The 15,481-nt window shown below is 39.5% G+C and overlaps 1 protein-coding gene across 1 annotated transcript in view; it reads right to left on the reverse strand.

Annotated features, from left to right (window-relative positions):
* The window catches only part of LOC124613276 (Down syndrome cell adhesion molecule-like protein Dscam2), a 190,338-nt gene that overhangs the window by 134,746 nt on the left and 40,111 nt on the right, over window positions 1–15,481 (reverse strand). Inside the window, exon 3 of the mRNA XM_047141970.1 lies at window positions 216–371. Coding sequence (XP_046997926.1) covers window positions 216–371 — 156 coding nt within the window. The remainder of the gene's footprint in view (window positions 1–215; window positions 372–15,481) is intronic.

Raw genomic sequence — 15,481 nt, forward strand, 5'->3', positions numbered from 1 at the left:
AAAGTGAAAAATCAAACTAACTGAAACATGATAGATTATTCTGAACACCATGAGACTTGGAGGAAAGAAACAAAATGTGATACTAAAAAATTCAATGAAGAGAAAGATTATAGAACAAGTCAAGCTTACTGACAGTTAGGCGCAAACTTCTACGTGACAAAAAGCAGACCATACCAGATTGTTAGATAATAGCAACTGACTGACTTGGTACTTACCCATAACTTGCACAATCAATTTACTTCGAGAAGTAAGACCATCAGGGTTGCTAGCAACACATAAGTATCCACCATCGTCTTCCTTCCTTGTATCTCGAATTATGAGAGTGCCATTTGGAAAGACCAATTGCCTATGGTTCTGTGGTAAGTATTTACCTGCAGAAAGAAAAGACAGTTTAAAAAAGCTGGTGCTTTTTGTAGACTGGATGATGAATAATGAAACAAAAGACAATCCACCATTTAATGACATCTCATCATGTATCAATATTTCATTTCTGATATGAATATAATAGAGGGAAACATTCCACGTGGGAAAAATATATCTAAAAACAAAGATGATGTGGCTTACCAAACGAAAGTGCTGGCAGGCCGATAGACACACAAACAAACACAAACACACACACAAAACTCAAGCCCTCGCAACCAATGGCCGCCCCACCAGGAAAGGGGGAAGGAGAGGGAAAGTCTGCTTGTGTCTGTGTGTGTGTGTGTATGTGTGTGTGTGTGTGTGTGTGTGTGTGTGTGTGTGTGTGTGTGTGTGTGTGTGTGCATGTGTGTACCTGTCCTTTTTTCCCCCTAGGGTGAGTCTTTCCGCTCCCGGGATTGGAATGACTCCTTACCCTCTCCCTTGAAACCCACATCCTTTCGTCTTTCCCTCTCCTTCCCTCTTTCCTGGTGGGGCGGCCATTGGTTGTGAGGGCTTGAGTTTTGTGTGTGTGTTTGTGTGTCTATCGACCTGCCAGCACTTTCATTTGGTAAGCCACATCATCTTTGTTTTTAGAAATATTTCATTGCTGAGTTATAGCAGATTTTTCAAAAAATGTTAGCTACACTGGGCAACCACAGGAATTTTCAGCGTACAATACAAGTAAAAAGAAAGGGTAAACAAGCTTGCAGCATTCAAAAGAATGAAATGAGAAGTTTTGAACAGTTTGGTTATTGGAACAATTTTGTGCTAGAACTGGGTTGACTACTCCTCCTTTCCTCTCTCTCTTCTCCTGCCCCTAACTTTTGCAGATCATAATAGCCTAATTTAAAGTTAAACAAAGGAAATAAATTACAATGGATACAGCTAACAGTTGACTGCAGGAAGGAAATCCTTACTATTAGAGTGAGAAGTTTTGCCCTAATTCGGAGATAGCACAGCTGTCATAAGGTTAAGTTATTTAGCTTGTAATAACATTACAGTGCAAATTACACAAGAAATACATGTTCTACTGTGTGCTTTAAGCCTCCTATTAAAGTTTTCTCTTTTCTTTATATATCACTTGTAAAAAAAAAAAAAAAATCATAATTGGGTTATGGTCTTATTTCTGTTTACAGAGACAGACTTGTTTCATTGTTTTCTCTTTCCAACATTATTAAGTAGGGATTATTCCTTTCTTATTTAGTTCATATTTTCACAAGGTAGTGTAAATTTTAATTTGCACAAGTAGTTTTGTTTACATAGAGTTTTGTGTATGCCAAATTTTAGTAGGCATGTTTTCATTTTTCTTGGTAATTTAGGTAACTTATTCTTGCTAAATTATTATTTACGTTATCTGAAAAGTTCCTAATTTCCAGCAAAATTGCTAGTTCCAAAGTACAATGTGATAAATGCTGTAGTTTTTCCCCATTGGGGTTACTGTAGTTGAAAGGCCCTTCAGTGGTTTTACAGGATATGCAGTAAAGATGGGAAGCGTATGGAACAGAAGGTGAAAATTGCTGCCTTTAAAGTTGAATTAAATAAGGCTAGGAAAGACCTGAACATGTTACAGAGGGAGAAGGGTAAAGTGAGGCTGTAACTGACAATACACACTAGAAGGAACAGATACAGGATTTCTTCTAACAGATTTCTGGTGAAAGTGAAAAATAAATTTGTCCTGTTGCTTCAGTTACAGACAAATGGGCCTTGGCATATGTAGGTGTACAATAGCCATCTTTTTTGTTTTTGTTTTTTTAATCTAGTGTTGGTCTAAGGATTTAAGATTACTTTGTACATATTTCACTAAAGAAGATACTGTGGTTATAGTGGGAGTACCAGGCAATGTATGTTAGTAATCTGGCTGCTTGTTACATCTTTATCATTACTGCCTATCAGGCGTGGACTACCTTTGAGTAGTAGCTCTTTATTCCATGTGTGAAATGTAATATGCTTTCTGCAAGACAAGTATTATGTACAATCTAATTGTTATTAATCTTACATCATCAACAAACTTACTCTGTGAATACAATACAGTGTGAGACCCAGTAAAGACAGCCTCAGCCTCAGCATCAAGCTATACCAGTGCTCAGTCTGTATCTGGTCCAAGTTAACATGAGCAACCTTGTTTGAAATCTTCTGTGAAGAGAGTTAATTTATAGTTGGAATGGCTGCTAATGTCAAATGAACAGTTACACATTGGTGTAGTTCATGCTGATTCTATCAGTAAATGGGATTATACTAGTCCTGGCCTGCACCTCAGCAGGAAAGAGACAGGTAAACTGGATGGGTTAAAAGCAGAAAATCAATGATGGGATCAAGGGGGTGGGGGTGGAGCAACAGGTTGGCACTGTTACAAGTGGTAAAATACCACTGGTTATAGGTGAAAGTGCAGCATTTCTTTTCTCTTTAGGGTAGGGAGGACAGAAACAAATCCTGTTTTAAGGTATGTTATAACTGAATAAAACACTCAGTTTGAGAAAGAAACTAAACAGTTTAATTCTAGCAGACTGCAAAAATACAAACAGCCATTAGTTGAAATTTTTCAGTAATTTGGATTGATGAATCAGATTCGCCAAACCAACTTGACATAATCTGACACTTTGAACACATTGTGATTGCTGGTATAGATATGTTAATTGTTACAATATTTAGGTTAACACACCACTAACATAAAGCAATAAGCTAATAGAGAGATGCGGAGTTACCAAGTAAATTTAAGCATACACACATGAAGTAAACTATACTGGGAGCAGCATATGGGAGCATATGAGATAGATGTAGAATTTCATAATAATTAATACTTGAAGCCGAGCACTTGCTTGTACTTTTACTACAGATTTTCTATAAAACTCAATCACTAAGAATTTATGGCAGTATATTTATAATGGAAAATAGTTTTTGAACTTCTGAAGGCAGCATGGATAAAATGCAAAGAATAAAAGGTTATTTACAACTTGTACAGAAATCAGACGCGACTCATGAGACTTGAAGGGCATGAAAGGGAAGCAGTAGATGAGAAAAATGATGAAACGGATTTGTGGCATATCCTTGACGTTATTCAATCTGTACATTGAGAAAACTGTGAAGGAAACCTAGAAGAAATTTGGAAAAGGAATTACAGTCAGGCAGAACAAATAAAAACTTAAAGGTTTCCCAGTTAGAGATGCAGAGTAATTTTGTCAGACAATGAAAAGGACTTGAAAGCTCCATTGAACAGAATATGTAGTGCCTTCAAGAGAGGCTGTAAGATGAACGTCAACAAAACAAATGGAGTGCAGCCAAATTACATCAGACAATACCAAGGGAAATAGATTAGGAAACGAGACACTAAATGTTTTAGATGAATCTTGCTAGTTGGGCAGCAAAATAACTGAAGGTCATCATACGAAATGCATACTGTCGATAGGAAGAAAAGCATTTCTGAAAAAGGAAAACTTGTTAACATCAACAGATATCAATTTACGTGTTATTAAGTCTTACCTGATAGTATTAGTCTTGTGTTTGCACTGGATAGAAGTCAAATGTGGACAATAAACATTACTTACAAGACGAGAATTTAATTTTTCAAATGTGGCGCTATAGAAAAATATTGAAAATTAGATAGATAGATTGTATAAATTGTATAATTAATGAGGCGGTAATAATGAAATTAAGGAGAAACGGGCACAATTTTAATCAATTTGGCAGCATCTACATTCGTGTTTGTAATACAAACAAATGTACTCTGCCATATGCTTATCTATTTGGGAACAAAGCAATCTACATTAAAAAACTATCAATCATGTTTGACATACAGGTACAATAATACTTCCTGTTAAATTTGATTCTGGGGGTCCACACATTCTCAGATTCACCACAATAGTAATCTGAAAAAAATGGCTAGTTTCCCCTCCTGGGTGAATATCTGGGAACGCTCGTGCACCGGTTAGTCTAACGTGGAGAGGTGCATCAGTTCAAGAGTCATTATGAAGACCACAACATAGCAGTAATTAACGTCTTAAAGATCGAGCGCTAATAATGACGATCTTGTGCGTCCTAACGAAACTTAATTTGTATTAGTTATGCACTATGTATAAAATGGCAACATTACTTCTGCTCTATGTGCTGCCTTCTGAATACTCATCAAATTACACAGTAACTTCACGGATAACAGTTTTTGAAGTCCCTTGACTGTCTCGAGGGCTTATAAGAACCGTCAATGAACCACATTCGAAACTTTACTGTCGATCTCGCTTCTTATAATAGCTTTGAGGAAAGTTATTCAACAAAAATACAGTGTTGCATATGCACAAGTAGTACCGGTATGAAATCGGCAGATAGAGCTAAAATTGATTTATTTTACGTTCTAAAGTACCGGGCGCTGTAGCTAAGTTCGTTTTACGTTATTTTGTAAGTAACTATAACAGCACGTCTAATTCTAACCCCTCCTTCCCTCTATTACGCTCGACAATGTCGTAATTTCTCATACCGGTACTCCCATAAAGCCACGCAGATCAGCGATGTCGAAATCACCCGTGAACGCGTGCGCTGAGCGAAAGAATGTAACCTGTTCTGTGACCACAGTTTCTTTTTCACAGATAGCACGAGTACGTTCCGCGCTTTATTCTCTCAAGAAGGATAGAATCTAGTCTCGTTGGGTCCTCGCTCTCAATTGGTGAAGTCGGAACCTCGGAAAAAATTTGAATTGCGCCACCAATTGCTTAATCCAGGATGAGTTTAGCATCTTCATAACAGTTGCTACCTGACCTGAGATGACAGTTGTTATAATTCAACCTTTGCAACACATCTTATCTGAAGAAGAATGAAGATGAGAATTTTACATGGTATCGATGACGAGGTAATTAGAGATGTAGCACACACACTGATTAGGGAAGAACAATTAAGAAACTCGGTCGTGCCCTTAGAAAGGAACCACCCCGGCACTTGCCTTAATCGAGCTAGGGAAATCACGAAACATCTGAATTCGGTAGCCTGAGGGGAATTTAGACATGAGCTCAACATTCAACAGAGCACCTTATTTCACAACTTAGGCACTGTAAAATTCTGTAAGAAGTGCTCAGTTAATTTCGTTACAAAATCTAACGAATGGGCTCGACGAAAGGCTCTTTGCCCCAAAGCTAACACCAGTGAACTTGCAACAGAGAATTTTCTCGCGTGTAAACGATAGGCGCGTGTGCGCAAACGGGATGTTCGATCGTGCGTGGGTGGCATTGTTAGATGTTAGCTTGTGATCCGCTGGTTGTAGGTTTTTGAATGAATCGTGAAGCAGTATGCGTACTCTCGGCTTTGGCGCTAGCAGTTCCGAGTGCTTTCGTCTGCAACCTCGTATACTTTTGCTGTCGTTTGCATGAGCTGCGTTAGCGATGGAGTGGACTGAAGAGAAGATTTTGCTTTTGACGTTTGACTCACCAGAGGGGATATGTCGCCGTTGCCTAGGTAACAACAACGGCGAGCAGATTTTCCTTACCACGCCGCCTGCAGTTCGCATTACATGCTCTTACGTTCATTAGATCTCGTTGTAAAGTGGTGTTTTTTAGTGTGAAGTGTTCTGCAATAATCACGTATTGTGAACAAGTGTTTGGTGTTGACGTCACATTAATAATAACAGTGAAGCATGTCTGAACACGAGATTCGCAATATAGTTGATCGTCCAAAAGAACACGTTCATCAACTATGAAGATAATGTTATGTTGCAGAATTCGACAATAGTAATGGACAATGTGCCGTACATCTCCGTTGTGATGGATAAAGTTCCAACAATGCATGGAAGAAAGCGGATATTTTGCTCTGGATACTAAGAAATGTACCACTGGATAAAGGTGAGCGAAGATTGTGTAAGGTAGAGTTAATGGAACTTTTGTACAACCCAAAACTCCACGCTACCAAGTCGACAACAGGCTAACGCTAAAGGGCATAATTTAATCAGGCTTCCTCCGTATCATGTTAATTTAAATCCGACTGAGAATACATGGGATCAGTGAAAAGTAATGTGGCGAAAAAACAACAAATTTACGCTCAGTGAGGTTGAAATGCTGACAAAGGAAGCTAAAATGGTTCAAATGGCTCTGAGCACTATGGGACTTAACATCTTAGGTCATCCAGTCCCCTAGAACTTAGAACAACTTAAACCTAACTAACCTAAGGACAGCACACAACACCCAGCCATCACGAGGCAGAGAAAATACCTGACCCCGCCGGGAATCGAACCCGGGAACCCGGGCGTGGGAAGCGAGAACGCTACCGCACGACCACGAGATGCGGGCTACAAACGAAGCCACTGCAAATGTTACACCACAGCCATACCAAGAAGGTAGTCGAAGAGAGATGTATTCATGAAGGACTGTGACGAGTTTTGAGTAATACGCAACTTATGTTGTGCATGCCTAAACACAGCAGAGTTTACAAATGTTCATATCATTTACATTAAAATGTAACTGATATTGTGACAGAATCCAAAAGCAGTGTACAGTGGAACCTCACTTAACGAGCACCTCCCATAACGCGCAATTCGCATAATGAACAAAACAAACTGAAAAAAAAATGAGTCGCTTAACGAGCGATGTTTTGCATAACGAGTGACGACGATTTAGTGTGACGTCACCAGCCGTTCGCGCGCGGCGTGGGAAACGTTCAACACTATGAACACCTTTCGTTGTCGTCTGCGGCATATGAACAATGTCTTTAGTACGTACTGCAGTCTGAGTTTAGCGCTCTTTCTGCTACCATCTTAGTGCAACTTGTGATCACACATTCTTCTAAACTTGTGTTCACACAATGTTTTTTTTTTTTTGTGTGCAAATTTTAATAACTTTCGTAGAAATGTCCTTGAAGATACAGCTGCAAGAAGACAACCATAAGAGAAAGAAAATGACCTTAGGAATGAAATGTACTGGTGTTGGCTTTGATGATTTAGCACGCACATACAATCGGTCTACATCAACTATTTGCACTATCCTCTAGAACAAGGACAAGATTAAGGAGATAGATGCTTCAGAGGAAGTGAAAAGAGTATCTAAACAATGGTTTCGTATACTGTACAATGTCGAAAGGTTCCTCCTTATAAGGGTAAATGAAAAGAAATCGCAAAGTTGCAAGGCGAATAAGAACATCATTTGTGACAGGGCGAGAATGATTTTCGCCTACCTCGTACCTCGTTACGAAGATATCGGGATCATCAGCGGCCGAAGAAGAGTTTAAAGGAAGTCGTAGATGGTGAGAAGTTTGAGACGAACCGGGTCCCGGAGGAGGTTCGAGTCCTCCCTCGGGCATCGATGTGTGTGTTTGTCCTTAGGATAATTTGTCAAGCAGTGTGTAAGCTTAGGGACTGATGACGTCAGCAGTTAAGTCCCATAAGATTTCACACACATCTGAACATTTAGACGGCGTCCACAGTGAGGCACGACGAAGCAGCCATCGCAGACACAAAGGCAGCAGAGAACTTCATCAGCAACTTCAACAAGCTCGTGGATTCTGAGGGTTATCTGTCGCAACATTTTTTTTAATTGTGACGTGATGGATCTATCCTGGAAAAAGATGCCGAAGCGTACATTTATAACAGCTGAGGAGACTGCACTTCCCGGTCAGAAGCCACTGAAATGCTGTCTCACACTGTTATTCCGTGCCAGTGCAAGCTGCGATTTGAAAATTCAACTGCTGCTTTTTCACCATTCAGAAACTCCACGGGGCTTCAAGAAGTGTAATGTCCAGAAGAGAATGTTAAATGTGACATGGAGGTCCAACAACAAGGCTTGGGTGACGCGTGATCTTTTTTATGATTGGATCAAAAATGGTTCAAATGGCTCTTTTGAGCACTTTGGGACTTAACAGCTATGGTCATCAGTCCCCTAGAACTTAGAACTACTTAAACCTAACTAACCTAAGGACATTACACAACACCCAGGCATCACGAGGCAGAGAAAATCCCTGACCCCGCCGGGAATCGAACCCGGGCGTGGGAAGCGAGAATGCTACCGCACGACCACCAGCTGCAGACTATGATTGGATCAATGACGAGCTGCGGACTATGATTGGATCAATGAAGTGTTTGGTCCCAGTCAAAAAAAAAAAAAAAAAAAAAAAATGCATGAGATGAATCTGTCACTCCATGTCTTGCTTGTTATGGACAACGCTCCTGGCCTACAAGACCACCTCCTTGAAGAATTTCGATTCATCAAGATCCAATTTCTGCCTCCCAAAACCACTCCGTTATTCCAGCAATGCTAAAGCACTTGTCGATTGTTCAGAGAGTTTTGAAAATATCGCTCGAACATCGGTGCCTGCGTCAAAATGATGGAAAAGGCGTGGGAAGGGATTGCCAAGGAAATTCGCACTTATGCTTGGAAGAAGCTTTGGCCGGAGTGCGTTGTCGAATATGACTCTGAGGCATTTGAGTCGGTACTTGTAGAACCTGTATTCAACGAGATTGTGTCTTTGCCCCAGAGCACGGGACTGGAATTAGATAACTATGCTATCGATGAGCTTGTGGAAGATCACAGCCAAGAAATAACCACCGAACAGCTTACAGATGCTTCACAGCAGGATGTTGTGAAGAGAAGTTCTTCATAGCACGGGGAGGAGGCGGTAACAGCAAGGCAGCAATCTTATGGCGCAACAAGAGAAGTGCAGAAAGCACGGGAACTGGTCGCATGATACATTGAAAGTCGTCACCCTAATAAAGCAGTGGCTACACGCGCTGCAAATTTATTTGACGATAATGCTGTGTCGCATTTTCGCCAAGTGTTGTAACGTCGGCAGAAACAAATGACTTCCTAGTAAAAAAGAATTAGTTGTGTGTCATGAACAATAGAGTACATAACACAGTATGTAGAATGTTCTTTGAATAAGTGGCATGAATAAGGTAAAACTTTTAGTACTTTTTCTGCATGGAACACATTATTGTGTTTTACATTAATTTATATGGAATAAATTGTTTCGCTTAATGGGTGTTTTGCACTACGAATAAGATTCTGGAACGAATTATGCTCTATGCGAGCTTCCACTGTATTATTAAACTTACAACCGAGGGCAACATAGGTCAACAGTTATGAGATAGCCCATTCTGAGTATAAAAATAAAGTAACTTCTTCGGTTATACTGTTGCAAAATCCACGGCAAATCTTGTTTCTCCAGCTATTGATTCTTCTCAAATGTCATATTATTTCATCTGAAAGACTATTGTTGCTTGAATATCGCGGTAGATACGGAACTTTCGCATGTCACTCATATCGTAAAATACTCTCCTCTTTGAGTGCAATCATTTGCCAAAATCTTGTTTTGATATCTCTAACCTTTCATGAGATACGAGGACTATATGAATATTTCATTCTGGCTCTTTCACTGGCACGTGCATTAGTGACGGAGCCCTTTACATACACTCCATTTTCTCGACATTGGAGACAGATAGCGTTATCCTTCCAAGTTAAAAGAATAATTCGTTATCTAAACTGCATACGCTGCTACATACGACGTACCACACACCTAACGTAATTTCATAGTGACCCACGTTTTTGACTGCAAACTTTAAAAATTTCGTGGAGTAGTTTTCCTAATATCGAAATATAACAAAAACTATGACCATTAACGAAATGATAGGCAGTTCAGCATGAAGCTGGCGAATGAAGATGTGCGAGAATCTGAGGATAGTATGTGTTGAAAACTAACGTCTATACATGATGTGTGTGTGTGTGTGTGTGTGTGTGTGTGAGAGAGAGAGAGAGAGAGAGAGAGAGAGAGTTGGGGAGGTGGTTTCAGTTGTTGAGTGTTGAATATGAACGTAATAGCCGTTAGACAGTGGTTGAAGGCTTTGGTGATCTACTCTATTTGAGTTTTTGTTTAAATGTTCTATGGAGGGGCTCATGCACAAGTGAGTGAAAAGGTGTTGGGTTGTATTATTGTGATAACAATCCTGTTGTGGAGAGTTAGTTATTTCATCTATTAGTGTGAACAATGAATTGCTTGGCATGTGTACTTCTATCATTCAACAGTGTTTTCTTTTCTGCTTTGGTTTTTTGTATGTGGTAAGTTTCTTGCAGGGCTAGGGGGTGTTTTTTATTGTTGATTCTAATTACTTTCATGTCTCCTTCTCTAGCGGTTGGTTTTGTGATTACGTTCTCCTAGGTGTTATGCAAATGTGGAGTGGTTTGTCCCATACTTCCAGGCTCTCACGTGTTCTTTGTATCTGACATCAAATGTTCTGCCTGTTTATTGCGTGTGTCGACTGTATCGTTCTAGATCCCACTGACTAAAAAACGGCGAAACGCGTCAAGGAGAAATAAATTACAGTTTCAACAGCAAGAAAAGCTGGTTTTATTTACAAAACATAAAAAAAATATTTTTGCGCTTGCTGCGGCGGATGGCCACGCAAACGTGTTTGCTTTCGTCATTAAAATGACTCTTCGGTTCATTGTGATGACTAAGGGGAATAAATAAGAAACTGTTTTTAGGAAAATATTCATTATTCAAAAATTATCATAAGAACTGTGCTACAGAAACTGCTATAAAATGATGTATGGGTAGAAGTATTACATTTCCATAAATTAAAATTCACGATTGGTGGGAGTCGGCTGTAATGTAAACATGAAGAACTGCTAGTCACCTTTCTAAGAATTACGTATGCAACAGTTTAGCTGTCGATAAGAAGCGCCTCTTATTCAAAACAATAATACATTTGTTGTATGGGTTAGGTCCTTCAAATTCTATTGTTTCTCTCTGGATATCAGTGTTACACAGTGCTACGCTCTCTTGTCACGGCCGATCGCGTGCTAGGCTGGAAGGATCGTTATATCGATTTTTTTCCAAAAAATACCGGTATATATCGGCGATATTTTTTTCACCGATATATAAATATCGAAATGCCAATATCGAGTGCCATTATTTTTATTTTATGTAATATATTTTCGCAGTTTTCGGTAAATATTTAAAACTATTCTTTTGAAATTGTAGCAGAAGATAATTTTACTTTCACTTTGTGAAGGAGCCTTACTACTTTTTTGAGCTTTCATCATGTCCAGTCTTTTTCTTTGATTGTGTGAATACGTCGGCATTCTTCAAAAACAGTTGCTGAAACAGATGAACAAAAATCAAAGTGATAAGACGGGTCTTTGCGGTGGCAGCGCAACGTTTAACTTCACCAAACTATTTTGACACTACGACTGCTAGTTTGTTGGTGTTGGCAGAGGTTTAAAAATAGGAAAGTCGACATGAAGTGTTCCAGACAAATGCGATATGTGGCGAAACTGAACGACGTACCCATCGAACACCCTTTATCGTGTCACATACATGCAGTTACCATTGTTAGCAAAATGGTTACCGCCAACCATGAACATGCATTGTTTTCCTTCCAATTCTTGCTCTAAGGGGGATAAGCAGGCTGCTGGCTTGTTGATGTACAGAATAACTATTAATAAATCAATACTTAAATATACAACTCTAAAACTGGCAGTATATTTACAATGTGCAGCCGATTTTTTGGCCAGTACGTCGATATTTTTTCCATCGATTCAGTATATCGAGGGCCGATAATGATACTGTATTAAAATCGATATATCGGATTCCCTATTTTTGTTAGATATGAACAGTCCTAGTACACCTGACAAAACGTATAACTTCAGCAATTAAAAAAATACTGCACTGCGTCTTAGCAGACGAAATTTCGACAGTGCATTTCTTTCGCTGTATTGTTACTGTATAAAAAAATTTCAGGGTAGGGCCCCATACGGGGAAGTGCGGCTGCAGTGTTGCAAATCTTATTTGAATTGATTACCGCAACGTACGAGTCGGTGATGACGATGAAGGGATAATGAGGACACCTCAACACCCAGTCCACGAGCGGAGAAAATTTCCAACCCAGCCGGTAATCGAACCCGGGCCCACTGCACGGTAGGCAAATACTTTACCACTCAGCTAAGCAGGCGGACGTTGACGTCGGGTAACAAACGGCAAAAGAAATTTTGTTGTTGTAATATAATTACAAATTAAACACTTTCGGAATTTTTCCTTTATTTGTACCGTGAAACCTTGCTTCTGGCCAAATTTTATGATTCTAGATCAACGGGAGGTACCCCACAGGTTTTGATGGGCTAGTTTGCGAGTATCAAAATATGTGACATAAATGGCTGTACGTTCTGGTAGCAATGACTTAGAAGCGTTCCGCCAAGAGACCATAGGCCTTAGTCTTATATTTTCTTTCAGTGTTCAATCCTGAGGTTGGTTTGCAGCAGAGCGCCGTTCCTCTCTTCTGTCTGCCTTCCTCTTCATTTCCACGTATGTGTTACATCCAACTTCATTCATGATCTGTTGCATGTATGATATCCTTGGTCGCCCCCGCCGATTCCTGACATCAAACTCGAAATTGAAACAATCAGTAGTCCTGCACTCAGGCTGACTGGGTTTCAATGATAAATGTTTGCTTCACGCAGAACTTGAAACGCGTGCAGTAATTGTTCCTGGATATGTGATGATGGATAAAAAGCGAAACGCGTCATATGGGCAGTAAAGTTATTCCTTGCCTAATGTTTGACTTTTATCACTGCGATTCAGCGAGCCTGATTGTAAAACTACAGATTATTATAATAAATGGTCACCTGCTTCCTGCATGACTTTATCACATTTATATTATTGAAATTAAAACATTCTCTAAAATCTTGGAATCCCTGGGACAGATATATTGCTACTATCAATCACGCCGTTTACATGGGGCTCCCAAAACCGGATTTCGTAAAACGTTTTCCCAATACCGCTTCTGGGTGGTCATTTAAACACTTCAAAATCGATTCTGGAAATCAGCTTCTGGTTGCCGGTTTTCCAATTCCGCAAGGGATTTTCGCTCGCTTGTAAACGGAATCTGTTTTGAAACGTGCTTCGATTGTCAGGTTTCATCTTGTTTTTAAAAATTCTCGTCTAATATGGACGGAGTAGCGTTTTGTACAGTGAAGGATAAATAGAAATATTAAACTGAAGCTGTTTACACCTCGTGAAATTGAAGAGAAATAGCGATTGTGCTGACAACTTCGAACTATAACAGCTGTTTTCCACGCGCCATATTTAACTGGGCTGGCAAATCCACTTCAGACCTTAACATGTAAGCATGACAGCGAAAAACGGATTCCGAAATTCGATTTTGGTCTTTCGGGAGATGTGTCGCACGTAAACGAAGTGAATGTTGATAACAGGCAAACTGATTAGAGAATTTAGATATCGAGAATGGATGAACATTTTATATACACAATTAAGAGTTTGTACGGAACCCCGCAGTGCGCGACTCCTACTGGAACCTGGCCAATTTTTATGTTATTTATTCTGTTTATTTCCTGAGAAATCTGCGTAATCTCTCACCACAGCGGTAAGAGCAGCTAATGAGGCCTTGAGACCGTCGACTTAATTTCTTCGTCTGTAATAACTTCATGTCAACGGAGTGGCAAATGCTAACCATTTCTTTCTCCGCCCTTTTCTCGACTTAATCCTGCCTGGAAGCCTTAACGAAATTTCCCTTGGCAACTCGAGATACAAAAGAGACCACTTAAATCCCAAATAACTGTCCTGAGTAATTTGCAGCGTTCTTAAGAACGGCTTTAATTCGAAATTAAAGACATGCAAAATTTTAGTGGCTTAAGCGCACTTTAGGCATTACTAGAAGCGTGAACGAAGACAGTTGCAAATGGCTTCCACGAGGCGGAGGAGACAACTCTTTTTTAGTCCTCCTCGACCACTTCGCGTTGTAGCGAGTCTCTTATCCTCGAATTAATGTTTCTCATCTTCCCAGTCAGCTCCGAGAAGTTATAGCCTCTAAGGGGCAAAGTACGTGACAGTGAAAACTTTCGCGTCACTAAACAGCAAGTGGCACACCACTCTCACGTGCAAATTAAAACAAATTAAGTCGTATGGCATTATTAGACGAGAGACCGAAGTTTGTTCGGCATCTCCTGTTGGATATTAAACAACTTGATTTGACGGTCTGCAACAAAATTAATTTGTTCACAAGTCGCTTTTCTGCTTCTTCGGCTGTCATCATGGAAAACTGCTGCACCCACAGTTATGAAATGTTCTAAATGAAAAACAATTTTATCGTGTACAATGTGACATTCTCCACACGTGAATAAATGTAGAAAGACGATATTGCTAGAAATATTAGAAATATATGACATTGAAATAGCTACAATTAATTCCATCCCTCTTATTTTTTCACCAGTAACTTCATTTATGCAAGCACGTATGAGAAAACTAGGAAGTTGTAAATGTAAATTTAACTTTCTTTTTAATGGAACACTTTTTTATAGAAAATTTACGTCTAAGATCAACTTTATATTTTTAAATAACGTAACTCCTACATTACCTATTTTATCGCTCATCTTTACGAACCACCCGAAAAACGAGTAACCAGTAGCATCTCAGGCTAGCTTGAGCCAATAGGATTGCTTCGTTTCGGATGAGCCTGTACGCGCTCTATTGTAGACATTTTTATTAGGGCTGTATTTGAAAACGACTGGAACTGTTCGAACAGCTTACGTTACAGTTCGGGAAATCTCGGGTTTTGTTCGATCATTTGATCAACCTGCGATCTAGTGACTTTTGTTGGTTCTATGATAACGACCTGTCTTAGCGTTTTTAGTGCACCATGGATTTCGATAATAAAAATAACTGTGAAACATGTGCTGATACATTTTCTAGGGTGCATGACATATTTAACAACGGTAACTAACAAAAAAGTAAAGGATTGCTATCATGATCCGGCCCAGTTCTCGAGCTTTCACTCGTTCCGCGATCTAGTGACGATAGTACTATCTCCAAGGCTGGTCTTGAAGTATTTTTTTCTCGCGAAAACAATTATAGTCACTTTATTGCGATGTATTTTGTTTGATAGTCGTTTAATTCTTCATCAGTTTTCGTGATTCTTTCATCTGAACGTTATCGTCTTGTTTCCAAGCTGATAAGATCTGTTTTTCTAATACGTGAACAGCGACTGCATTGCTAATCTACAACCGTCTCTCATAAACAAATAAAATACTATATAAGGGAGCAATTGACAGGAATGGGGGAAATAAATACAGTAGAAGAAGAATGGGTAGCTTTGAGGGATGAAGTAGTG

This window comes from Schistocerca americana, chromosome 4, assembly GCF_021461395.2.
Source record: "Schistocerca americana isolate TAMUIC-IGC-003095 chromosome 4, iqSchAmer2.1, whole genome shotgun sequence".
In the NCBI taxonomy this organism is placed as follows: Eukaryota; Metazoa; Arthropoda; class Insecta; order Orthoptera; family Acrididae; genus Schistocerca; species Schistocerca americana.